The 27,371-nt window shown below is 43.7% G+C and overlaps 1 protein-coding gene across 1 annotated transcript in view; it reads right to left on the bottom strand.

Annotated features, from left to right (window-relative positions):
- Positions 1-14,146: 14,146 nt before the first annotated feature.
- Positions 14,147-27,371, bottom strand: part of Psmd1 (proteasome 26S subunit, non-ATPase 1) — a 78,348-nt gene continuing 65,123 nt past the window's right edge. Inside the window, exons 20-25 of the mRNA XM_051154227.1 lie at positions 26,044-26,213; positions 23,637-23,729; positions 21,313-21,399; positions 20,336-20,482; positions 16,320-16,474; positions 14,147-14,356 (exon numbers count right to left, since the gene is read on the bottom strand). Of these exons, the coding sequence (XP_051010184.1) occupies positions 16,328-16,474; positions 20,336-20,482; positions 21,313-21,399; positions 23,637-23,729; positions 26,044-26,213 (644 nt within the window). The 3' untranslated portion in view covers positions 14,147-14,356; positions 16,320-16,327. The remainder of the gene's footprint in view (positions 14,357-16,319; positions 16,475-20,335; positions 20,483-21,312; positions 21,400-23,636; positions 23,730-26,043; positions 26,214-27,371) is intronic.

Here is a 27,371-nt window from a genome sequence, read left to right as displayed (position 1 = left end):
TCCTGGGTCCCTTCAGTAGCCCTCATCCTTGTAGTTCTTCCATCCATTCTGTGAGCCACACTCTTCCTGCAGCATCCTCTGATCCACTGTTGTTTTCTCCTTACACTGTTCCAAGCTGATTTCTATTGCAATCAAAGAGGCCTACTAGTAAAGGCATAATTCCTATACATGTCTTTCAAGTGGGAGAAGAGCCTAGTATTGTGATGCACCTGTGTAACCTATTATTTCACTTCTGACCCTAGATGTGTGGAAGGTTTCTCCCTATACATCAAGTAATCTCCTGCAGACACAAGCTGGGTGTGCACTAATTCAGGTCTGAAGGTAGCAGCCTGGAGCTTCAGCCAGATTCCATAGGATGAGGGCTCGGTCTACAAGACTGCTTCCACAGTTTAGATGCCAACCACATGTAATAGGCTCTTACCAATGACTCTAAATCAAAGTTCTCTGGACCTACTCCTTAGGTTCTATGAATCTGCTAGGATGCCTCATTAAGTTCAAGAAAATATGTTTACTGGTTCATTATAAAGGATATTATACAGGATGTAAATAAATAGGTAGATTATAAAGTGGAACACACAGCAAGGTAAAGATGCGGGCTCCTTGAGAACCTCTGCATGGTTCAGCAGTCAGAAGTGAGAATTCAGGAATTTTTTTTTAATCTTGGTTTTCCTAGATGATAGGGTTTCTCTGTGTAGCCATGGCTCTCCTGGAACTCCCTCTACAGACCAGGTTGGCATGGAATTCAGAGATTCACCATCCTCTGCTTCTCAGGCACTAGGATTAAAGGCATGTGCCAACAATGCCCCACTGGGAATTCAGAACTTTTTATGGAGGCTGCCTTACAGTTGACTGTGGAAAGCTCCCAGCCTCTATTCATGGCTTTCCCTTTCTGGGGACCAGCCTCCAGCCAGGAGCCCACAAAGGGTTACTTCATTGGAGCACAAATACTCCTGTCACCCAGGAAAGTCCAAGGGATAGGAGATCTGTGTCAGGAAGGAAGGGAGGGTTTATGTCTGAGACCAAATCTCCTTGATAAGTTACAATGTCAAGTGAAAGAACTTGAAGTGATTTCTCCAATGGAGGGTTCATTTTTTATTTTTAAGATTTATTTTTGAGCTGGGCACCATGGTGCACATCTGTAATCCCATCACTCTTGGAGGCAGAGGCAGGTGGATCTCTGTGAGTTTGAGGCCAGCCTGGTCTACAAAGTGAGTCCAGGACAGGCCAGCCTGGTCTACAAAGTGAGTCCAGGACAGTCAAGGCTACACTAAGAAACCTTGTCTCGAAAAAACAAATAATAATAATGATGATGATGATGATGATGATGATGATGATGTAGCTAATGATCAATCCTGGCACAATTCCATACATACCATCTGGTACAATTAACAGATGTTTAAACTGTCATACTTTCTCAGTTATATTTCCTCTTTTTAAAAAAAGATTATTTATTATGCATATAATGTTCTGTCTGCATGTGTGCCTGCCCACCCAAAGAGGGCACCAGGCCTCATTATAGATGGTTGTGAGCCATCATATGGTTGCTGGGAATTGAACTCAGGACCTCTGGAAGAGTAGCCAGAGCTCTTAGCCTCTGAGCCATCTCTCCAGCCCCTTATATTTCCTCTCAGGACTTCTTTTTACTCTTTAGACACACATGTGATGCTTAATACAAGACTTGAAGATTATGTATTTGCAAATTGTTATTTTTAATGCATTACATTTAAGTGTGTGTGTGTGTGTGTGTGTGTGAGAGAGAGAGAGAGAGAGAGAGAGAGAGAGAGAGAGAGAGAGAGAGAGAGAGGGAACAATTTGCAGGAGTTGGTTCTTTGCTTCCACATGTGGACTCCAGGGATCAAACTTAGGTTGTCAGGCTAGGAGAGCTTGGTAGCAAGCATCTTTATCTGCAGAGCCATCTTGCCAGTCTTGTTTATTACTTTATATGTATGTATGTTGGCCTGTGTGAGTTTATGCACACTGTGTACATACAGGAGCCAGAAGAGGCTAAAAGAGAGGTTGGGTCCCCTGAATGGGAGTTATAGCTGTGATTATCCATTGCCAGGAACTGAACCCAGGTCCTCTGCTTGTGGCTTCTTCTGCTCAGTACGAACGTGTCTTTGTCCTCACCGTCCCACAGATTGAAAGCAGTATTACCCAGCCAAATGGCTCAACTTCCAGGCTCTCAGAACTTGCCAAAGCACTCACTTGCTTTATGAGTTTTTGCCTGACCTCTGTAGCTTTCTCAGAGTAGGACAAATCCTAACAGTTGGCCCATGAAAAAGTCTCAAAATATTAATTATGAAAACTTCAAATATATGCAAAAGTAACGACTACTTTAACGAATCCTATAAACCCATTACTCAAGTTCTAGGATTATCAAGACACTGCTGCTGGGAAAAACTCAGAGTAAATCCTTAGAATATGCAGATCACTTCAGCCAAAATCTTCAGCTGACATTCTGGAGTTCACAGGCATTGGCCAAGCTCTGCATTCAGAGGTTGGGAAAACATCAGTCTTCAACCTTCTGGGGCCCCAACCCTGAGCATTCTAGTGGGGCATGTGGAGGTGGGGGTGGAGTTTGGGGAGCAGTTCTCTGTGGCGTGCCCCATAATTCAAGAATAGTTTCATCTCTTTATTTTTATTATTTATTTACATATTTATGTATTTATTTATTTTGAGGCACCTGCCTCTGCCTCCCAAGTGCTGGGATTAAAGGCGTGTGCCACCACACCCAGCTCCATCTCTTTTTAAAAAGATTTATTTTTCTTTGTGTGTCTGTGTAAGTATATGCCATACGTGTGTGGCTGCCTGGGAAGGCCAGAAAAATGGCACCTGATCACTGAAGCTGGAGTTACAGGCAGATGTGAGCCACCAATATGGTCGCTGGGAATTGAACTCTAAGCTCCAGGAAGACTAGCAAGCTCACGCTCTCTCATTTAAAAAACATATTTTCACAAGCCAGGTGTGGTGGTGCACGCCTTTAATCCCAGCACTCAGGAGGCAGAGGCAGGTGGATCTCTGTGAATTCAAGGCCAGTCTGGTCTACAAAGCGAGTTCCAGGCCAGCCAGAACTACACAGAGAAACCCTGTCTCAAAAAACCCAAATAAAATAAAATAAAAAAATCATTTTCTCTCTTTTTTCTTAAGAATCATGTATTTATTGTTTTATATATATGAGTATTTTGCTTGCATGTTTGTGTGCTACATGCATGCCTGGTGCCCTTGGAGGTCACTGGGACCGGAGCTGCCATGTAGATGCTGGAAATCGACCCAGCTCCTTTGGAATAGCAGATAGTAATCTTAACCTCTGAGCCATCTCTCCAACCCCAGAACTCATCTTGTTCAAAGGTATCTTAGATTACAGTTTACTTATCTACTTTGTATGTGTGAGTAAATCTGCACGGTGTTTTGTTCTTTCTACCGTGTGGATCCCCAGGATTGAGCTCAAATCATTAGGCCTGGAGACAGATTTCTTTATCCAGTGAGTCATCTGATTAGCCCCATAAATTTGTCTTTGCAGCTGTAGCAAGCAGTTGCCTGGCTCCGGTCCCTGTTGGAGGGCAATTTGCCGAGGCCACAAGCAAAGACAGGACTGGTAACCGTCATCCCTTTGAACTGGATGAAAAGCTGAAGCCACCTAGATTAAGTACAGTAAGCTTAACTAGCTGTGGTTTGGATCATCTGTGAGCTCCTGTAGACAAGTCCAGACCAAAAGAGCATTTCTGGGCAAGCTTGGGACCTCAGTCCAATTCGTGGGTGGAGAAGAACCCGCTGCAATCCTGGGCATAAATCTAGAGGCTAGTTACAATAAGATGTTGCTTGGGCTAAAATGGATCCTTCCAGGAAACCAGGATCCCCATCATGGTGCAAAAATCATGGCTGGGAGGCATGTGACTATAATTCTAAATACTCTGAGGCAGAAGAAGCATGGGTTTGAGGCCAATCTGGGGTACCCGTAGAGGCAGCGCCTCAGTTTACCTCCTCCTCTACAACACACACCAAAAAAACCTCTCCCACCCCACCTCCCCACAAAAGGATTCAGACCCATTTGAATGGAAGAATTTGGGTCTTGCTAGTTTTCTGAGGCAGTGGTTCTCAACCAGTGGGTCTCTACCCCTTTGAGGGTCACCTAACACCCGCTGGAAAACACGGGTATTTATTTACGTTATGACTCACAACAGTAGCAAGATCATAGTTATGAGGTAGCAGGGAAACTGATTTTATGGTTGGGGTCCCCACACCATGAGGAGCTGTATGAAAGGGTCGCAGCACTAGGAAGGCTGAGAACCGCTGTTCCGAGGGCTACTTCTCCTTTACAGTTGAAAAGATGGTGAAGGAATGCTCCAGCTAGGAACATACCTACTCCAAGAAGCAGATGGAGACACTGTGTCTGAACATAAGGACAGCAGGGGAGCCACCTGGGCTATGAAGCAATGTCTTTGTTGTGTCTCTGGGCTTGAATCATATCACAACACTCATACTACCGTGATGAGGCTAGCACAAAGGCTTAGGCCTTGAAAGAGATTCGTGGGAAGGCAAACATGGCTTCCAGGGCAGCCTCAAAGCAAGCATGCTCCACTGTTCCGTGGTGCTGACAGTCACAGGCACGACACTAGTGGCTTATTAATTTGTAAGCAAGTTTAAAGCTATTTTGTTTGTTTGTTTTATTTTTCCAGACAGGATTTCTCAGTGTGTAGCCCTGGCTGTCCTGGAACTCGCTTTGTAGATCAGGCTGGCCTTGACCTCACAGAGATCTGCTTGCCTCTTCCAAGTGCTGGGTTTAAAGGCATGCACCACCACTGCCCAGCTAACCTATTTTTTTTTTTAATTGAATAAGAGAAAGAAAGAAAGAAAGAAAAGAGAAGGAAGAAGAAAAAAAAAGAAAGACAAGGAAGGAGTGAAGGTGGGGGGGGGGGGTGAGGGTGAGAGTATTGCAAGGTGTGTGTTTTGAGCCCAGAAGGAACCACACTGGATGGAAGAGTAGATGCTAAAGGGTCCACTGGCAGTCAGCACACTTTGAAAACCAGCAAGTTGCAGGTCATAGTGGTGGCACACGCCTTTAACCCTAGCATTCAGGAGGCAGAGGCAGGCAGCCATAGCTGAGTTTGAGGCCAGCCTGGTCTACAGAGTGAGTTCCAGGACAGCCAGGATTGCATAGAGAAACTCTGTCTTGAAAAACCAAAAGAAAGAAAGAATAAAAACAAACATCAACAACACCCCCCAAGCAAGTTGTATTTCATGAAAACTTGGAAACTATATTCAGTTACTGTATGTGTGTATTATATACATTCTGTATATATATATATCCTCTAATATAACTATATTCAGTTACTGTGTGTGTATAGTGTACCTAACATGTGTTCTTTCTCTCTCTCTCTCTCTCTCTCTCTCTCTCTGTCTCTCTTGGAGTGGATGCACCAGAGGGATGTTCCTGCACATCCATGTCATCTTAGCCTAAACACCATCTTACTCGCCCCATACCTATTTTTACATTATGATGGTTGCTTCCAGAGTTGAGACTCACAGATGATCTAAAGCAGCCTGAGTGAGAAGTTCTAATGAATAAATGGTTAATTAGTCTAACAACAAGCAGGATAATAGAGGCTCATTAAGTTTCACTCTCCCTAGCTTAGCTTTAATGGCTGTCTCAGGAACCGGCCTGAACCTGTGGTCCAAGGTAAAATGTAAACATCTCCTGGACCCAGAACTGTGCTTTTAATATAGACAGGCCCTTGAATCTGGAAGACAAACTATAGGCCTATGACGAAAGAATTCAAAAGAACTGACCCTGGGCTGGCTCTTCTTGGAGAGAACTTAGAACTTGCTTGCTGGTCATGCAAACCCTCTGCAGTGAGGAAGACTCCAAGCTGGAACTGTGGTCTTGGTGATGCAGAGATGCCTGGCGGGGCTGCAGACCGATGCTGTGAGCATCCACTGTCCATAGTGATAAAACACTCCAGCCGCCTCCCACCGAGATTACCTCCATTCAGAGACTGAGGATTTGCCTGTAGCATGACATTTGGGGTGTTGCTGCTGTGGAAGGACGGGGCCAGCGAGGCTGTTGGCACAGCCATCCCATCTCACCCCATCTCCCCCTTCCTCCATGCCCAGCCACGAATCCTGGTGCTCATTTCCAGGAACCCTGGCGGTCTGGAGGCATTTCCAGAAAATCACTCAGCCCTTGTGGCTCTGTTTTCTTACCACCCGGATCTCCGCCAGCTCGGATGACCTCGGGCATTCCACCCTGCAGCCAAGCCCACCCAGCATCCCTATGACAGGCCCACTCCATCCCTGCAGGTCACTTTCATTCCCACCCTCAACTCATAGAAAGACAGGCTTGGGAGATACAAGCGTCTTCAGGTAGGCACAGGACATTTCAGGCAGGCTCAAGTTGCAAGGGGGGCAGATCCCGCTTGGGCAGGGGAGAGACAGTCTTCTCTCCGTGTACTGAGACCCAGGAACAGTCCTCTTTGTGTAACCCATGAGTGGAGAGGGGGGGCAGTGGGAGGAGGCACTAAAGGATCTACCAGGACCTTCCAGGGCCTCCATGGTGGTTAAGGATCCTGAAGATGACTGCCCTGCCCTTGACTTCCTAAAATCCTGGTGCTCTGTGTGGTTAAGGTCCCTGTTTCTACAGAGGTGCTCTCACTGTCTTCTTTTCTTTTCTTTTTTTAGAACTGGACCTGGACAGCCTTCTCAAACCCTAAGTCTAGGCAGACGGTCCTGAGGCAGTCCAGCAAAGACCCATAGATGCTGTTTTCCTGGTAGTCACGGGTCGGACTGAGGGCAGTATCCTTCTGGTGGAGTCAGAGGTGGCACCAGGGGAATATATATATATATATAAAATCAATCAGCTGATTGCTGTTTTGACACAGTCTGGACCCAGGTTTCTACCCAGAGCAGCGTGTGTGTGACACAGGATGACCCAGATGAGTCACTACCATGTCCTGTGCCTCCATTTCCCATCTACCAGGTCATGATGGCCCCGCCCTGAGTGAACTATCAAAAGGTTAGGAAAAAAACATTTTGAGCTCCAAGAACAACGGTGGGGGCGGGGGAGGAAGAGGAGGAGGAGGCAGCTAGTTTCTTCCCAGCCTTCTCTCTGGAAAACCTGGAAGGCTGAAGCTCGGTTAGGGTAAGGAAGTGGCACCAACATTCTGAGGAGATGCGGGCACTGACAAACTCACTGCTGCATCTAAGATCCCTGAGAAGAGTGGTACAGGACAGTAGCCTAGGCTCTGTAGCATCAGTCTTGGTCTGGGACATAGAGCCTATTTAAGCTATGTAGACTTTTGAATAGTTATGTTTTTGGCCCAGGCCTTTCACTATAAACACCAATTCTTGCCAAACCCAGAACCCAGGTCTGTGGGAAAAGACAAGGAAAGGAAGAAAGGCACCCTCTCTAACCCTTATCTGGTCCTAAGGGTTCCCAGTGTTCCAATGTCCTGACTCACATTTTCTGGAACCATCTATCCATAGGATTGTATATGCACCTGAGACAAGTAACAGAATCATTGTGGGCAACTCTTCTTACTTACATTTGAAAGTCTGGCGGCCAGGTGTGGTGGCACACATCTATAACCACCAGCACTGGGGAGGCAGAGGCAGGTGGATCACTGTGAGTTCAAGGCCAACCTGGTCTACAAAGCAAGTCCAGGACAGCCAAGGCTACACAGAGAAACTCTGTCTCTAAAAATCAAACCAAACCAAAACACAACAACAAAAAATTCTGCCTTGTCCAAAACCAGAGACTCTGCCTCCTGTTGGTAGCCTCTCAAAGTGGGGTACAGTGGGCTCTAATCTTTGGAAGGGGCTCTCTCAACCCCAGCCTTCCACCAACCCATTCTATTTTAGGAAGCTGTGAGCCCTGACAGCCAGGGGAGGCCATTCATTTCCTACGCCAGCTCAGTCCTTACATGGCCTTATAGAGTAGAGGCTGGGAACTTTGTAGAGGCTAGGCCTGCTCGAAGAACAGGCTAGAGAGGTACCCGGGTACCCACAGAGTGTACTAACATGTTCCATGAGTCTACCTTCTCAGTATCCCCCTCTAATAATGTTCTATTATTTCCTTTACTATCTTAAAGTTTCTGGTTACTATACCCTATCTGCCCACCACTCAGTTTGTTTTTGTTTTTCTTGTTGTTGTTGTTGTTTTTGTTTTTTATGTGTGGACATTTTGCCTGCTTGTTTGTCTCATGTGCCTGATGCCTGCAGAGGACAGAAAAAAGGTGTCAGATGCCCTGGAACTGTAGTTGCAATTGTGAACTGCCATGAGGGTGCTGGGAATTGAACTTGAGGCCTATGAAAAAGCAGCCAGTGCTCTTAACTGCTGAGCCATCTCTCCAGCCCCCGCTCACTCTTTTTCTGGGAGTGGGATTGGAGACAGAGTTTCTTTATAATCTTGGCTATCTTGGACTCACTTTGTAGAGCAGGCTGGCCCCGAACTCACAGAGATCCGCCTGCCTCTGTTTTTCAGAGTGCTGGGATTACAGGTGTGCACCACAACGCCTGGCTCATCTAGATACTTTTTCCTCCCACCCACTCCTTAAAATGAGAAATCTGTTTTGCTGGCAAAAACATAAAAGTTCACTTAGAGAGGACTGTTGAGATGGCTCAGCTTGTAAAGGCACTTGCTGCTAAACCTGAAGACCTCCGTTTGGTCCCCAGGGCCCACAGGGTGAAGGAGAGAATCAAAACCAATGCCTGGAAGTCTTTTTTCCAATCTCGACAGACACCCTGGCACATGCACGCACATATGCGCATGCGTGAACACACACACACACACACACACACACACACACACACACACACACACACGCATTGCCTAGACATTTACTAGAATGAATGATAGGTCTCTTGGATGGCTTCTAATGTGATATAGCAGATTGAGCTAATCTCCTGAGTGTTGTCAGAATCCCTAGTGGGTTGATTCCCTCGGTCAATTGGTTGGTTGGCCTTGCCTTCTGAGTAGATGCTCTACCATGCCCTTTGGTCAGAGTCTCGAGTTCACTGATAAGAGTGTGGCTTTGTTTTGAGCCTGAGAATGTCCTGTAATAGGCCCCCAGACCTTAGCACAACTGTCACCATGTTAGAGGCACCAAGACACCATTTTGATATAAGAGACCAGCATGTAGACTATGACACCCACCAAAACGAAAGCAAAAGCCTACCCATCATAGTCCATAGGAAATTTCCTCAAATGCACTAACCTTGTGTGATGGCTGTTTTTGGTTGTCATCTGGGCTACATCTGGAATTATCTAAAACCCAAGTGGTTGGGTACATTTGTGAGGCAACTTTTCTTCTTTCTCTCTTTTTTGTTTTGTTGTTTGGGGTTGGTTTTTGTTTGTTTGCTTTTGCTTTTTTGAGGCAGAGTTTCTCTTCGTAGACCAGGCTGGCTTTGAACTCTGAGATCTACTTGCTTCTGCTTCTTGAGTGCTGGGATTGAAGGTGTTTGCCATCATGCCCGAGTTTCTGAGGGATTTTTTTTTTCCTTAGCTAAATAATTTAAAATGAGAAGACCCACTTTTAATCCAGATCTTCTGAGGTGGGAAGATCTACCTTAGATCTGGCCACACCTTCTGCTGGTAGCCTATATAAAGAAAATGGAAGAAGGAAGTTTTTGCTCTTTGGCAGCTTGCTCTCACTCTCACTGGCAAGTCCATTCCTTCACTGGCATTAGAGCAGTGGCTCTTGGGGCTGGAAAGATGGCTCAGGGGTAAAGAGCACTGACTGCTCTTCCAGAGGTCCTGAGTTCAATTCCCAGCCACCACATAGTGACTCATGGCCATCTGTAATGTGATATGCTGCCCTCTTCTGGCCTGCAGGTGTACATGCAGGCAGAGCACTGTATACATAATAAATAAATAAAGCCAGGGTTTGGTGGCACACGCCTTTAATCCCAGCACTCAGGAGGCAGAGGCAGGTGGGTCGCTGTGAGTTCAAGGCCAGCCTGGTCTACAAAGTGAGTCCCGGACAACCTGTCTCAAAAAATAAATAAATACATTAAAAAAAAAAAAAAAAAGAACTGTGGTTCTCAACCTTCCTAACGATGTGACCCTTTAATACAGTTCCTCATGTTATGGAACCATAAAATTATTCCATTGCTACTTCATAACTCTAATTTTGCTACTGTTATGAATTGTGGTATAAGTATCTGACATGCAGGGTATCTGATATGCAGCGATCCCGGATTTAGTAACACTGCATTAGAGACTACCTCTTCGAGATTCTGGTGTATATGGAAGTCCAACTGAGACATCCAGCCTTGTGGACTGAAGAACTCCTGGATTCTTGGACCTCCTATTGGTAAACAGCCATTATTTGACTAGCTGGACCACAGTTATAGTTCTAGCACTTGGGAGGATGAGACAAGAAGAGTGAGACAAGAGCTTACCTACATAGAAAGGCTCTGTCTGGGGCTGGAGAGATGGCTCAGGGGTTAAGAGTACAGACTGCTCCTCTGAAGGTACTGAGTTCAATTCCCAGCAACCACATGGTGGCTTGAAACCATCTATAATGAGATCTGGTGCCCACTTCTGGCCTGCAGGCCTACATGTAGGCAAAACACTTGAGAAAGAAAGAAAGAAAGAAAAGGCTCTGTCCACGTGGCTCTTATTTAGGGGATGCTAGCTCATGCCCTTCATAAGCAAAGAGACTTGGATACTTAGGGCTATCTTAAATCTTTGGGTGACGAATCAGGACTGTCTACATGAGGTCATGGTAATGAGCCTCGAAGGGAAATCCTTTATCTTAGCCAATTCTTTGCCAAGTCCAAGCATCTTTAAAGGTAGTTATCTCCTGAATGCAAATTACTAATTCGCTTCCTTGAAAAACACTATTTTCACACACCAAAGAAGTGTCCAGATCCCAGCTAACAGACAGGAAATGCTATCACTATCAGGGTACATGGGAGAGGCCAAGGGTATTTGGAAACAAAACTGCCTTTTTGATAGGATTCTGACTTAGGAGTGTGGAAGAAGGCACACATTGGGCAAGGGAAATGGCTACTGCCAGGTCTGTTGGCTTACTGAATCAAATACCCCCTGAAAACCCAGAGGTCAGAAATCAGCTTAATAGAGATGAACCATGAACATAACTGTAAAAATGACATTTGACACTGAACTCAATATGACCATTATGAGAAATGAGAAGGTAGACCACACCACTTTGCTTCAACTAAAATGGCTTCTTATGAGGCCTTATGCCTAGACAGTAGTGTCTGTCTCCTAGGGCAGTTGTGAGGCATAAGTGCTGATGCAGGTTGCCTTAGTTCAGGTTTTGTTGCTCTGAAGAGACACCGCCATGGCAACTCTTAGAAAGGAAAACATTTAACTGGGCCTGGCTTACTGTTTCAAAGGTTCAGGCCACTGTCATCACGGTGGGAAGCAGGACAGCGTGCAGGCAGACATGGTGCTAAAGGAGCTGACAGTTCTGCATCTGCATCCACAGGCAGAAGGAAGAGAACTGGCTTGAACTTCTGAGACCTCAAGGCACACCCACTAGTGATGCACTTCCTCCAACATGGCCACACCTCCTGATAGTGCCACTCCCCATGGGCCAAGCATTCAAACACACGAGTCTATGGGGTCCATTTTTGTTCAAACCACAATACAGGTGGTGTGCAGGCAGTGGCTAGCACGCAGAAAGCTTTCGGTAATTAGCATAACAATCTTTTTTTTTAAGTTTTTCTTTTGTGTTTTTTTGAGACAGGGTCTCTCCCTATGTAGCCTTGGCTGTCCTGGACTCGCTTTGTAGACCAGGCTGACCTCGAACTCACAGCGATTCCACTGCCTCTGCCTCCTGAGTGCTGGGATTAAAGGCATGCACCACCACACTTGGCCATAACACAATTTTGAAATGAACACTACTGCCTTTGTACAAAAGAGGAAGCAAAGTCCATGATATTCCTGTTGCATGGTTTGGCTTAGAAGAACCCAGCAGCTTTAACTGTAAGGGTAAGTACGCCCCATAACAGCCAAAAACAAAACAACAACAAAAAAACAAAAACAAACCAAAAAACCAAAACCAAAACCAAAAAACACTCCCTAAGGGAAAGTGGGAGTGAATCACTGATGGTGGATATAAGGCTGGCGAGGCACAGTGCCACAAAAATATCTTTGCTCAAGGTCATTTCTTCCAGTCCTCTCTCACTGGTTGCAGATTCCAAAGACACCACCTGTGCGTGCGGGGGGGAAAAGCCAGGGTTCTTCCAGAGCAAAATCAAAGGAAAGTCAATCCTCAGCAGGAACAGTCATAGGTTGAAGCCCCCAGGGGAAGATGGCTTCAGGGCAGATTAATTCATTGTGTTCATAGGACACTTGTTCAAATTGTTTTGTCAGTGCTCAGTTGTGCTTCCTAATTGCTATTCTTTGGTTGGATTTTTCCTTTTGAGACAGGGTCTATGTAGCCTTAGCTGTCCTGGAACTCAGATACTCATCTTGCCTCTGCCTCCCTAGTGCTGCGATTAAAGGCATGGTGCCCAGTTCTAATTACTATCCTTGCATCAGATACAAACCCAATGTGAGTCAAGAACCATTTGTGTATCTACCAGACCTAGAGGTAAAATGGTAGAGTTGGTCAGGAGAGATGGCTCAGTATTTAAGAGCATGTATTGTTCTTACATAGCACATGAATTCGATTCCCAGCACCACTCAGGCAGCTTACAAGTGCCTGGAACTCTAGCTCCTGGAAATTGGATGTTCCCAGCTTCCTTGGGTACCTCACAGACACACACACACAACCTAAAAAATAGAGTCCAAAGAGTGAGGCATTGGTATTCTATGCAAAGGTCAGGTGACAGAAGGTGGGAGGACACTTAAGCAATGTGAGGCTGCAGAGATGAGCAGCAGTTGGGGCCTTAGACAGATGCACATACATCAGGTGATTTGGAGCTTATTCAGCAAGCTTTTAAGCAGGAGAGCAACATGATTTACAAAGATTTGGAGAAAGGATTAGAGTGGATTGAGTCTGGAGGTAGACTTAGTTGGGGTAGTAAACAGTGAGGAGAAAGAGTGGAGTTGTCGCACTGCAGAGGGTGAACTGAGGGAGGGTGAAAGCTGGGCCTCGGTGTGGGCGGTGAGGTGAAGTCTGGACATTAGCTCAAAGCAGTAGAGAAGTCTGGGTATGAAGTGTGCTTGGATGTCATGCTCATGAGACAGCTCAGGTGAGGATACCGCAGAAGTTGGAGGTGCATGTCAGGAGCATAAGAGGGCTCAATAACATCTGGGGAGAATTTCTACCTTCCCTCTTCTATTTTTTGTACTGAGCCCCCAACTTCTACCTCGTACCCTTCCACAAGTGACTTTATTCCTCTGTCAGCTCTCAGCACTATACATTTCCTAGGAAATCTAGGAAAAAACCCAAACCCATTAGGTCTTATGATGCTCAGATCCAAGTGTCTACTTTACATTGTAACCTACACTTTAAAGCTAGCACCTGTTCAACATGCAAGGGCACTGTGCAGTGGGCCTCCATGTTGACTTCTTCCTTACACTTGCTATCTCGCAGGCTAGTGAATATGCTACATCTTCCCAGACTACTCAGTTTTGGATGACGGAATCCTCAAGACACTTCTGTTTTTTGATCATTTCATATATTAAGGGAAATGTAAGCTTCTGAATGTAACTGCCTGAAATGCAAGCAACATTAAGAGCTTAAACAGGAAGGGCATAGCTAATAAGAGGCTAGGAAATTAGATAATTTCTTTTATAGAATCATCTGATATTGAGGAAACAAGGAATTTACAAAGGAGGGGATACAATGAAATTAACTGTATGGAGCCATCCTTGGGAATCAGTAACCTTTAGACCTGGACCTGACAAGACTGGACAGATGAGTGCATAGGGCTGACCTCTCTACAATTTATTTATTCATTTCCCCCCAGATCTAGAGGCTATCTTTTGAGCTGGGAATGGAACTCATAGCTCAGTGGTGGAGCACTTGCCTAGCAGGCAGAAAAACCTGGATGCAACCTCCAGCATCACAAGAAAGAGTTCTTCAAAGACAATCTCTTAAGTTTAAGTCAAAGAATCAAAGCTCTCCTACTTCAGCAGGTGTCAACATGCTTATTAGCTTATGGTGGCAGCAGCCAACCCATAAAAAACAAAACAACAACTAGAAAAACAAATCAACTAAAGTCTTGTCAATTTGAAGTTTTAATATATTTATTTGAAAATCAAATTCTGTGAAAGAGCACACTAAACAGTTGTATATCTTCTTAACCAAAGACTCGGGACACAGGTTCTTTAGGTCAGCATAGGCAATGGTGCGTGCATCGAGTAAGTCTCAACGTGGGTTCCCTCACAGACAGTTCAGTGTGTGCCAGGACAGTCATCTTCAGCTGAGCAGGCAAGATCCTGGGAAAGCAAAGGGGCAGAAGTTGGCATTGTCCTTTATTCCTAAAAATTTTTTTAGACTACTAGTTGAAATCTAAATCTAGCTTCCACTTGGCACCCGCAGGCCTGTCATGTCATTTTGTTACTAAAGTCTCCAAATGTTTTTGTTGTTGTTTTGAGATGGGGTTTCTCTGTGTAGCCTTGGCTGTCCTGGGTTTACTTTGTGTAGACCAGGCTGGCCTCTAACCCACAGAGATCTGCTTGGCTGGCTCCTAAATGCATTTTTAAATACTACTGTATAAAAATGATAGAGTTGGGCTGGAGAAATGGCTCAGAGGTTAAGAGTACTGTCTGTTCTTCCAAAGGTCCTGAGTTCAATTCCCAGCAACCACAGTGGCCCACAGCCATCTATAATGAGATCTGGTCCCTTCTTCTGGTGTGCAGGCATGCATTTGGGCAGAATACTGTATATATAAAAAATAAAATTAAAAAAAATTATAGAGTTCCTATGTTCATTCTTTCTTTCTTAAAAAAAAAGTTACCTGTTGATTTTTGTGTGGGTCTACGTTACGTGTGCCTGTGTGCTACAACACTCTGGTGGTCAGAGGATTACATGCAGAAGCCAGCGCTCTCCTTTCACCTGTGGGTCTCAGGGATCAAACTCAGGATGCCAGGCTTGGTGGCAAGCACCTTTACCACTGACCATCTCTCTGGTCTCCTACTTTCTTTACAGAGTAAAGCAAATTAATATTCCCTGTAAATGCCTGTTAGGTTAGTGAAACTAAAGAAATCATTATTTATCTTTTATATGTATTTTTGAATATTATAAAAGAAAGTGAGGGAATTAAAAGAGTATAGTTTCATACAATTAACATTATTTCAAGTTTTAGAAACTACTAAGAATGCCCTTATTTTTTGTTTTAAATCATTTATTTTTGTTTTCAGTGCATCAGTGTCTTGCCTGCATCTGTGTGAGGTGTTGGAACTGGAGTTCCAGGCAGCTGTGAGCTGGAAGGGCAGTCAGTGTCTTAGCCACTGAGCCGCTCCCTTAGCTTTAAACGACTGCTGCAATCATCCTTTATCACCAGGGAAGTGTTTGACTCACACAAGGTCTTCATAGATCACATGTCTTAAGGATATCAGATGTTCAATTACTGTACTGACTACATGAACATTTAAGCTCCAGTGCCACAATCACTGCCAAGAGGACAAGGAGAGGGGCAAATCAGTAGGAAGCCTATACCCACACATGCCTTTAGTTCTAGCACTCAGGAGGCAGAGGCAGGTGGATTTCTGTGAGTTCAAGGCCAGCCTGGACTACACAGTTCCAGGACAGCCAGGGATACATAGAGAAACCCTGTCTCAAAAAACAAACAAACAAACAAACAGACAAACAAACAACAACAAAGACAAAAGGAGAAAGTGTGCTATGACTGACCCACCTAACCCGCTTCCCAGAATACACACCGACTCTATCACCTTAATCACTAAGGAAATGGTTCATTTCCACTGTTCTGGTAGGGAAACAAGAAGCCCAGCATGACCTTGCATTTGTTAGGGAGCCAAGTCTGACCTTGAAGCTCCTGATCTTCTTGCCTTCATATATCAACTGTTGGGTTGCAGGTATGTACCACTGGACCTGGCTTTGTTTAGCTATTTTTTCCCATATAATATTTTTATTAATTCTCTGGGAGTTTCACGTCATGTACTTGTTTAGCTTGTTTAAAATTTTGTTTCAAGACAGGGCTTCTTCTCTGTATAGCTCTAGTTGCTAAGGAGCCAGCAGGGAAGTGGAGCACAAAGTCAGAGAAGAAAGAAGCACATATGAGTTCCCTGTGCAGATGGGTTGAGAAAGGTGGAGTTTTAATGCTCTTTGGGTAGTTGAGGAGCAAATGAGAGAGAAGTGGTGAAAGGCTCTTGCTTCCATAAGCACCTGCCAGTCTTGACACCGATGCTTCCCTCAGAAGTGGTGATGAGTACCTACCTTGGTCCTTAATCGTCAATATACTCGAATGGCTCTGGGGGCTCTGGCTCTTGCTCCTCCTCTTCAATTTTAGGGCCGTGTGCTGCCACAGGTTCCACGAGTTCTTCAATGTCTTCACTGGTGTCTTTCAGAATTATGATGCCTCCAATAGAGAGCTGTGCACAGAGAGGAAAGCAGAGTAATCCCACTCATGCTTCACAATGCTCTGCCGTTTACAGCAGGTGCATATTAAGTGGATCCTCAACACGTGATGTGCAAGGGAAAGGCTGAGGGAGAGTCACACCAGCATAAAATAACTCCTCTCCACTGAGAACTGGCAGCTTAATCCAGTGCATGGTGCTCCATGTGATGTTGAAGAAGTGCTTCCCAGCCAAAGAAATGCTTATTAGTCTGACTGTGGCCAAATGTTTACTGTCCCAACACAGCATTCCACTGCCTTCCTACCCTACTCAGGATAGTGTCCTTAGATCAGAAACGTCATTTCTACCCCAGAGCTTGTTTAATGTTGAAAAGCTAGTTCTAACCTGGAGACATGTCCCTACCCACTATCTTTTTTTTCCCCCGAGACAGGTTCTCTCTGTGTAGCCTTGGCTGTCCTGGACTCACTTTGTAGACCAGGCTGGCCCTGAATTCACAGTGATCTGCCTGCCTCTGCCTCCTGAGTTCTGGGATTAAAGGTGTGCGCCACCATGCCTGGCCTCTCATCCCCCATCTTTTAAAAGAGTTTTTGTTTTATGTGTATAGGTGTTTTGTCTGTATGAATATCTGTGCACCAAGTGTGTGTAATGGCTGAGGAGGTGAGAAGTTACAGAGAACTGTGAGGTGCTATGTGAGTTTGGGGAATAGAACCTGAGTTTTCTGTAAGAGCAGCGAGCACCCCAAGACCTTTGATATTGATGTATATTACAGGTATTTTTGGTGCTCCTAGCCTTTAATGACTGAGCCAACTTTCCAGCCCTGTATTACAGTTTTGAAGCACCACAGTCTATTATATTTGTGAGATTCAAGAAAGGCCATTGTTTCCTTCATAATTTCAGAATGTCAGGAAAAATAATAAAGCACAATAGCCATCTGAGCATTCTTACTGTAATCTAGAAACCAGTATGATGTAAGCAATGAAAACCAGATGAAGGGCTAGAGAGATGGCTCAGAAGTTGTGAACACTGATTGCTCTTCCAGAGGTCCTGAGTTCAATTCCCAGCACCAACATGGTGGCTTACAACCATCTATAATGTGATCTAATGCCCTCTTCTGGCATGTAGGGATACATGCAGTGTATACATAATAATAAATTAAAAAAAAAAAAAAAAAAAAAAAACCAAAGAAAAGAAAAACAGATGGAAAGCCAAAGGAAAGTAGACTGTAGTAGCAATTCCATTAAGGCCTCAGCTATTAGCTGATGGTAAATTCAAACACCAAGCTATTCAACCATCTCTAGGGTGCTAATTTTATTCTATTTTCCTGCTTGTGTCAGAGGAAATGGAAAGCTGCTCTCTGTAATTAAATCAGCGAACAGTGGCAGAGCACATCTGGAAGAAGCACACTGCTACCAAGCATATTACAGGGAAGGAAAGAAGCACAAGAACATTAGTCAAATGACTCACACGGGTGAGCATCTCTGTGGTTGAGCTTAATCTGATTTTACCCACCAAGACTCTGCCCTGCCATGCTATAAAGCTGGTGTGCCGTCAAGAATTTCTAGACCATTTCCCGCTTCTAACACATGCATCCACACCAAAGAAGTTACAGCTCTCTCCTGTAAAAGTTTGCTTTTCTTGAAAAGAATGCATTCTATGAATGGACTCTGCCTTGACTACCAACAGCCCAGAACAACAGAGACTATGCCCTCATCCTCTATGGCCTCCATGCTTATGTGAACCGCCTGGTGGAGCAAATGGAGATGAGCCTCCAAGCAGAATAAAATGTCCATACTCAGAAGAGGACTTCCAAGTTTCTGGAAACCTGTAGTACGGGTTCTGACTTCTACTGTATGCTCATCAGAAACAAAATGATCTCAATCACGTTCTGCAGCACAATCCACATATCCAAAGAGCTGTTAGTAACTGTACCATATTTTAGGTGGATTAATGCTTCCTGTGCTGAGGAGATGTTCTGCTGTCAAGGGCTACTAAGAACCTACGATGGGCAATTCTTACCGAAGCAGAGGGGGACATTCTGAGAGCGCTTTATATTTTTTTGAGGGGGGCACTGAGGTAAGGGCTCAATATGTAGCCTTGGTTGACCTGGAGCTCTGACTCAACTCACAGAGATCCACCTGCCTCAGTGTTCTAAGTACTGGGGTTAGAGGAATGAGCCAGCAAGCTTCACAGTGCTTCTTTCAAATGCTCCATCTGAGGAACATGTTGATGACCTGCCATTGAGAGTTTGGGCTGGGTTAACGGGCAATTTCTTTCTTCAATCTACATATAAAGGAGTGGCCTTTTATTAAGATGAGAAAGAATTCACATAATATAAAATGTATTCCTTTAATACATTCACTATGTGTACAGTCACCTCTACTGAACTCGAGAGTACCTGCACCAACCTGAATAAACCCTGCACCTAGGACAGGAAAACCAAGCTGGAACTGACCTGGAAATGCTCTTCCTCATATTCTCTCTAAAGTAGAGGGAATTACTGTATCATTTTACAGGTGAAGAAAATGAAATGCAGAGGAACACTACTAAACAAGAGCCATGATATAAAGCCGGGCATGTCCGCCTTCAGTTTGAAACTACCACACACATCAATTTCTGTTTCTCCCTTTGTTTCTGTAGGCGATAACCAAAGAACATCCTTGGCTCACAACCGAAACAAGAGCTGCTTTTAATTTATCACTGGATTGATAAATTAACTTACTCCCATATGAAGATCCAGAAATCTCATCTGTGCTATTTCAAACGACAGACTCAATACCTGGATGTCTTGCATTCATTGGACCGGAAAGTCTTTAGCTTTCTAGATTTAAAATGACTGGGTTAGGAGTTGCATGTCTATAACCTCAGCACTCTGGAGGACTGCCCATTGGTTCAAGGCCACTCTGGACTGCAAAATGAGTTCTGGACCAGAGGGGACTAAGATCTTGCCTCAAAACACAAAACAAAACAAAACACCACCAATAATAACACAAGGAAAACCTTGAAAGATGAAGACACTATGCTAAATGTTTTGGTAAGCATTTTATCATGGTTTGAATGTGTAATGTCCCCCCAAGCTTATGTGCTTGAACACTTGGTGCCCAGATGGTGGTACTGTTTGCAGGGGATTGTGGATTGTTTGGAACACAGGGCAAGCTTTGGGGGTCACGGCCTGGGCCTGCTTCCTGACCTCTTCACTTCCTGGTCTTCTGAGATGTGAGGAGCCCCAGCCACTCACTCCTGCTGCCACAAACTCCACCATCACTTTTTCACCATGATGGATTCTATCATCTTAAATCGTGAGCGCAGAGAGCCTCCCTTGAGCTGGTTCTGTCGGGTACTCTGTCATAGCAATGAGAAAGGTAACCAATATACCCTTCTTTCTAATGAGAAGTAGTCTGGCCTGGGATTAACTGAGTATTGCCAAGATCTCTTTTTAACTCTAAAATTCACTGTATTTAGGACAGTAGTGTAATTATGACGATGATCACGTATTGGCAGGACCAGGTCTTGTTCCCAATGCTTGCATATTAACTTCTTTGATCTGTACCTATTAGTTAAGGTGATAATTTCTATTTTTCATATGGAGAAAAGAGAATTATTCAACCCAGTGTGTCTGGCTCTGTAGTTATGGCCTCTATCTGTGACAGAGGGAAAACAGTTCTTAAGGATTACTAGAGAAAAGAAAAGCTGTCTAAAAATCTATAGGAAGCTGAGGGGAATGTTCTTGTTTTCACTAAGAACATTTTTTCTTTTTAAAAAAGTATTAGTGAGCTTGCTTTAAAATGCTCTGGGGATCTATCTTCTTCTGTCAGTTTTACCTAGTCCTATAGATTAATACCCACCAGCAAATACAGCTAAGGACCATTGGTAACTTACTGGTTTGAAGGGCTGGTATCTGCAGGTCTCTGTCATAGTTAAGACCTTCAGCTGGGCGGGCATAACCCGCGCTGGATTATCCAAGAGCTGGAAGTTTGGTTCAGGTTCTTTTTTCTTCTCTTTCTCTTCCTTCTTCTCTGCTTCATCCTAGGAAGGGAGAAAGGCAATCAACAGAGGTCACTTTTGTCCCACATTACTTGAATCTGTCTGCTAAGTTTGTAGGACACTGTTAGGTGCAAAAGATAGTGACAGATACAATCAAAGATGATACCAGATTACTTAGGGGTGAGAATGGTATGAACATTTCAAAGGATGAAAAGGGTGTTCTCCTAGCAGAGATGAGAAGAGAGTCTATTAAGTGGATCATCATCCACCTTCCTGAAAGTCTTTCTCTTTTATCAAGTCACTGCCTACTCAGAACTTTCTTCAAAGCATGTTTTAGCTGTAACTTTCTCTATGAACTCACCCTGCTCTGCACCCACCTTACCACAAATGGACACTGTTATGGTCTGAATATGAGATGCTCTCTGTGAGCTCATGTATGTGAACATCAGGGAACCTTCTGGACAGGGCCTCACTGGCTGAAGGGATGGCCTGAGGGATGAAGAATCACCTTGCCAGTCTGAGCTCTTTGCTTCCTGATCAAGATATGAGCAAGCCATGCTGCAAGTTCCCTCTGTCAAAGATGTAGCCCCAGACACCACGCCTTTCCTGCCATGAGAAACTGTATCCCTTAAAACCGTGAGCCCCGAGCCTCTTCTCTCTAAAGCTGCTTCTAGAGGTATTCTGTCACAGCAACAAGAAAAGCTAACTAATACGGACATGGTTTTCTTGAGTCTCTTTCTAATGTAACGATACGATTTTATATGCTGGAAACAGGGTAGTTAACTGAAAAAGCTAAGCGCAAAGTACAACAGTGCCTAAAGAATCTGGATCACAGCAGCTATTAACCCATATGACCACTGAGTTATACCTACCACTTCCATCTTCTCTTCCTCTTTTTTTTCTTTTTCTTTTTCTTTTTTCTTAGCTTTGGCAGTAATAGACAACACAGCAGTGGAAACCTAGAGACAGTCAAAATGGTGTTTATATAAGACTGTTACAATCTCTTACCTACATACTAAGAAACAAGCCAAAAGAAAACAGCCCTGCAGCACATGCCTGGTTCCTGTCAGTAACTATAACAACAAAACTGCTGGAGAGTAAATGGGAAAGCAAGTAGGACATTAAGGTGCATCATTGCTGCTACTATCATTTTTAGCTACTGAGGCTGTGTCCAAAGCAACCAGTCTTTTCTGATCTGCTATCAGCTACTTCTGAGACACAGATTTGACTGCTATGTTCTTTTTGGCTTTATGGGAAGAGCACAGGAAAATTCTTGGTCATAGAGATGTTCTCACAACTAGACACGAGGTAATGGTAATACACAATGAGTGAAGCTGGCTATGAGTGGTCTTCCTTGATGGCTCTCACTTGAAATCAAAGGTGACACAAGACTTTAACAAACAGTTAATATGAAACATTATCCTAAAATAAAGAACAATTTCCCCCACATAAGCATCATGAAAAGGTTGCTTGTTTTGAGTATTACACCATGGCAGTGTAGCTTAGTAAATGCATTCATTATTCTTTATTATGCATCAATGCATGTGCTCAAAAACTGCTGATGAAGTTAGTTTTATCCATTTTCAAAAGGCAAACTAAGTAATATGAATGAAAATAAATAACATGAATTACTTTTGAGTGCACAATTCTATACCTACTGTTCTGTGACAGACACACTTGCATAAGAACACATGTATGTACATATGAAAATAAATAACATGAATCACTTTTGAGCCCACAATCCCATATCTACTATTCTGTGACAGAAACACTTGCATAAGAGCACACGTATGTACATAAACATTTTTACTGTAGCCTCACTTGTGGTGTATTAAATAAAAATGTTCTTAAGCCAGGCGTGGTGGCGCACGCCTTTAATCCCAGCACTCGGGAGGCAGAGGCAGGTGGATCACTGTGAGTTCGAGGCCAGCCTGGTCTGCAAAGTGAGTCCAGGACAGGCAAGGAAAGGCAAGGCTACACAGAGAAACCTTGTCTAGAAAAACAAAACAAACAAAACAAAACAAAAGTTCTTAAATGTACATCAGATAAAAGAAATAATATATAGATATGGCTCTGCAGCTTTGGGGAAAAGCTATACATTGAAAATACGTTTAAAACACAACACAAGATGTAGATCAGCATGTAGAAAATGGTTGCAGTTTTAGTCTAGGGGGTTTTAGTTCAGGGCTTACATGCTGTAACTCTTGGGCCATGGGGCTGGGATATCAAGACAGGAAAAGGCCCCTCATTTTATATGTAAGTCTGTGTTAGCTATCACCACAAGTATTGCTTTAAATCACCAAAAGGGGTTGGGGCTGGAGAGATGGTTCAGCAGCTAAGAGCACATGCTGTTCTTCTAGAGGACCTGAGTTTGGGTCCCAGCATGTCAGGCAAATCGGCTGATAACTAAGTTAACTCTAGCTTGGGGGTGGGGTGGGGAATTGATGGCCTCTTCTGGCCTTTGAGGGGACAGACAAAGTTACACAGATAACCCGCCCCAAGCAAAACAAAACAGGGCTGAAGAGACAGCTGATTGGTTAAGAGCACAAACTACTCTTCCAAAGAACCTGAGCCTGGTTCCCAAGTCAGGCATCTCACAACTGCCTGCAACTCCAACTCCAAGAGCGACCTCATGTTTCTAGGCTCTATGGACACCCACACTCAGATGAATACCCCCTACATATACATAATTAAAGTTGTACAGCATGACGGTAAATGTCCTTAATCTTAGTACCTGGAGGCAGAAAAATAGGTGAAATCTGGATTTGAGGTCAGTCTGATATTAGGTCAGTTCTAGGTTAGCCAGGATTCCATAGTGAAACACTACTGAAACCAAGCAACCAACCAATTACATTTAAAAACTGTTTCACCAGCTGGGCATGGTGGCATAAGCCTTTAATCCCATCACTCAAGGAGGCAGAGGCAAGCAGATCACTGTGAGTTGGAGGCCAGCCTGATCTACAAAGCTAGTCCAGAACAGCCAAGGCTACATGAGAAACCGTCTCAAAAAACCAAAAAACCAAACCAAACCAAACAAACAAAAAACCCAAAAAATACAAAAAACAAAACGAAACAAAAAACCCCAACTAACCAACCAACCAACCAACCAACCGAAAACCCAACAAACTGCATCACCTAAACAGTTAGGAGCTTCTCCACCAAGAACAAATGTTACTTAAAGACTCAAAGAACATACCTTTTCCTTTTCTTTTTCTTTTGGTACTTCCAGAGGGGCAGGATATGCGAATGTGGATGGTTTACAATTTGATTTATATTGAACTTTCGGCATCTGAAGAAATAAAACACTCTTTTGTTCTTTCCATGGAAATAATATCAAGATTTATGCATTATGTTTGTAACAAGCATACAGGCGCAAAAGGAGATGGAAAGTTTCCATGCAAGTTAAGTGTGTAACAATACAGTTATCCCATGTTAGCATTCTAGGAAAGCTTTGTGAATTAATTCTGGTACTCAGTTCTCTACAGATCCTAAAGCTTTGCCACTGAACAGCATCATTTTCTCACAAACCACCTGGTGTCAGTGGGTTACATCCTACTCACACTGTGAGCATGGAAACAACTGTCACGTCCTTTGTAAAGTGTTAGATATTCCTTCTGCTCACTGAATGTCCGTGGCCATTCCTTGTATCACACTGACACACTGGCACACTGACTAGTCTGCATACACTTTCCATACCACAGAATCCTGCTTTCTGTTTCTAACACGGGCCTAACGGAAAATAACTTCATTCTACTTATGGAACAAACCTTCTCTCTAGCTTGCACCTTTCTCACCTAATTTGCACTGATTAAAAAAAAAGTACTAAGCACCATATTTGCTAAGATGGGCACTTATCTTGTCTATCTCACTTTCACTGTGAAGAATGAAAACGTAAAATTGTTCAGCGGACTATAAGCCTCTAAAGATTACACAGGAGGCTTAATGACAACGTTAAATATTAGGAATTAGGACACAAACTATTGCCATTTTGAGAAATAAAGGCGCTAAATATTTCCAGCTGTGAGTAGTTTTAATATTGAAATACTTAATGAATAACTAGTTGTATGGCTATAGTGCAAATATTAATATAACAGACTACTCAATTAAGACAAATTTGAGCTTAAAAACTTTCCATTCTGAAAATTTAACAAAACATCTTAACAACAGTGATGACCAAATGTAAGAAGTATTTAAGAGTTGAAAAGTCTTCAACTTTTAAAGATGAGCAAGATGTCACAGGACTGAAAAAAACCTATAAACTCTATTAAAAATGTCGTTAAAGATTGTGATAACAGGGCATGCAGCACCTAAAGCTTTTAAGCTTTGTGATCAATTTTGTTCGATCAGACTCCCTGATCCCTCACTGCTGGTCTTGTTTTCTGCTATTATTAAAGGGATACCCTCCTGTGCCGTTTCCCCTTACACTAATACATCTTTGTTAAGTAGGCATGGAGGTCCTTGTGCTCACAGATAAGTACCAGGGAACCAGGAATGTTACCCACACAGGGTTGTCTCCTCAAAGAGGGAGAGGTAGGTGTCTATCTGTTTTCTGCCTGGGGACCAACTCCTGTGCTATCTGTGTGGCTGGGGACTACACTGGATCCTCCCCAGACCTGTATCATGAGCTTGTTGTTCTCAGTCAATCTATAGAACATATCTTTATGAGGCTATGTACTTTACAAAGAGTTATGATGTAGTCGTGTCTTTAGCTTTGTTGTACACATGGGATTGAGTTAATTATCTCCAAGAAAATTTTCACCAAACTACGCTATGCTTAAATATGCCTAAAATAAACTACTCAAAAATAGACTCTCAAAATTTGAACCAATACTGGCTACTGAATTGTGTTGAACCTCCACGTTAATCTACTGGTGTGGTAGTTGTAGAGATACCCCCAACCCCCAACATAGGACTCTGAGATGTGTATTGCCCCAACTTTCATTCCTCATTAATTACAGTTAGTCTATGTCCTCATTCTTTCTTGTTCAGATCAGTGCAGTAGCACTGGTCAGGTTTCTACTGACATCAGAATGGTCTCTCTTTAGGAAAAAAACTGTCATTACCTTCTTAAAAGCTTTCACCAGCTCTTGCAGCCTTTGGATTAAAGTGGCCGAGCATGGTGGCACAGGCCTGGAATCCCAGCACTCTGGAGGTTAAGGCAGAGGGATCCTGAGTTCAAAGATCACTGAGCTATATAGAATAATTATTCCCCCCAAACCAAAAAAATACTAGCCAGGCATGGTAGCACATGCCTTTAATTCAAGTATTCTGGAGGCAAAGGCAGGCAGATCTACATAGTAAATTCCACACCAGACAGGGCTGTATAGTGAGATTCTGTTGCAAAACCAAAACCCCCACAATCCCCAGAATGGCTTATAAAAATCTCGTCATATTTTTGTCTTAAACACCTTACCCCATCATTCCCTCTTCAAAAGATGTTCCCAGGATTAGGCAACTAGTAAAAAAAAGTTTACTTGTGGAATTTGCAGACACGCTCTACTCTGTAGGGACTAAGGACTAACTCATCCTGAAGGGAAAATATGCTACCAGCACGGTCACCTAGGATAAGGACAACCCACAACGATCAGGACTCACAGACATACCTTTAAGTCCTTGTTCAGGCCAATGACACAGGTAGGAGTATAAGCCAATGACAGGAAGTGTGAAAGGGGAAACCAGAACCAGAACTGGGTAAACACGAGGACGCCAACCACAGAAGGCATATGAGTGTGCCCAGTCCTGGACTGTAAGGAGATTGTGACATTGTGACCACCTGCAGAAAAGGAGAAACACCATGAGCAGAGCAGCCCACTAAGACAGCAATAGCATTTCTAGGTACTGCGCAGGGGAAGCAGCTCGTGATTCATTGTTGTGGTTGTTATTGTTATGTTTGAAACAGGGTCTCACCAAGTAGCCTTGGCTGTCCTGGAACTCACTATGTAGACCAAGCTGACCTTGAACCCACAGAGATCTGACTGCCTCTGCCTCGGATTAGGATTAAAGGTATGCACCACTCACCCAGTGATTTATTTTATGTGTCTGAGTGTTTTGCCTACATGTATGCCACATGTACCGTGTGGGTGACTGATGCCCACAGAGGAAAAAGAAGGTGTTCAATCCTTGAGACTCAGACCATATGTGGCTGTGACCCACTTGATGTGGGTGCTGGGAACCAAATTTGGGTCTTCCGCAAGAGCACAAAATGCTCTTAACCACTGAGTCAGCTCTTCAGCCCCACAAAAGGAAAACTGCAACGTTTAATTCTTGATTCAACATGTTTTCTGAGGAAGAACATGATAAAGAATGAAATCAGCTGATTCTGATCAAAAGTTTGTACTGTGAGAGGGTAGATGGATTGAAACCCAACCTGTTCTGCCTTGTGCCACATCCTCTAGTCTATTCCTTGGGGAGTATAGAGAAATTCAGCTTGAAAGCCAGTGAGTTAGAGTGAAGATCCAAGTTATCAAGTGAAGAGATGGATTTTAGCCAGACACAGTGGCACATGACTGTGATCCTAGTCCTTGGGAGGCTGAGATAAGAGTATTGGCTTGAACATACAGCTACCACCCTGCCTCCAACACAACTGAAAGTCACTGAGCACTTTACTGTTCTAACTTTCCTCCAGTATTTGTAATCCTCCCAATACTATGAGGCAGACATTACAAAACAAGAAAGGAATAAAGACAGAAAATATCTCGTGCTTATATAGCTATTACATAAAAGGATTAGGATTTGAGGAGCATGGTGGCACACACTTGTCTCAGCTACTCGTAAGAGGTTGAAGCAAGACAACAGCAAATTCAGGGCCAACCAAGAAAACTTAAGAGATGTTTCAGAATGAAACATAAAAAAGGGTGATGTGGCTGGGTAGTGGTGGTGCACACCTTTAATCCCAGCACTCGGGAGGCAGACAGGCAGATCTCTGTGAGTT

The sequence above is a fragment of the Acomys russatus genome, chromosome 12, assembly GCF_903995435.1.
Source record: "Acomys russatus chromosome 12, mAcoRus1.1, whole genome shotgun sequence".
Classification (NCBI taxonomy): domain Eukaryota; kingdom Metazoa; phylum Chordata; class Mammalia; order Rodentia; family Muridae; genus Acomys; species Acomys russatus.
Note: the sequence above shows the minus strand (reverse complement) of the source record. Positions and strands in the feature narration are given on the sequence as shown.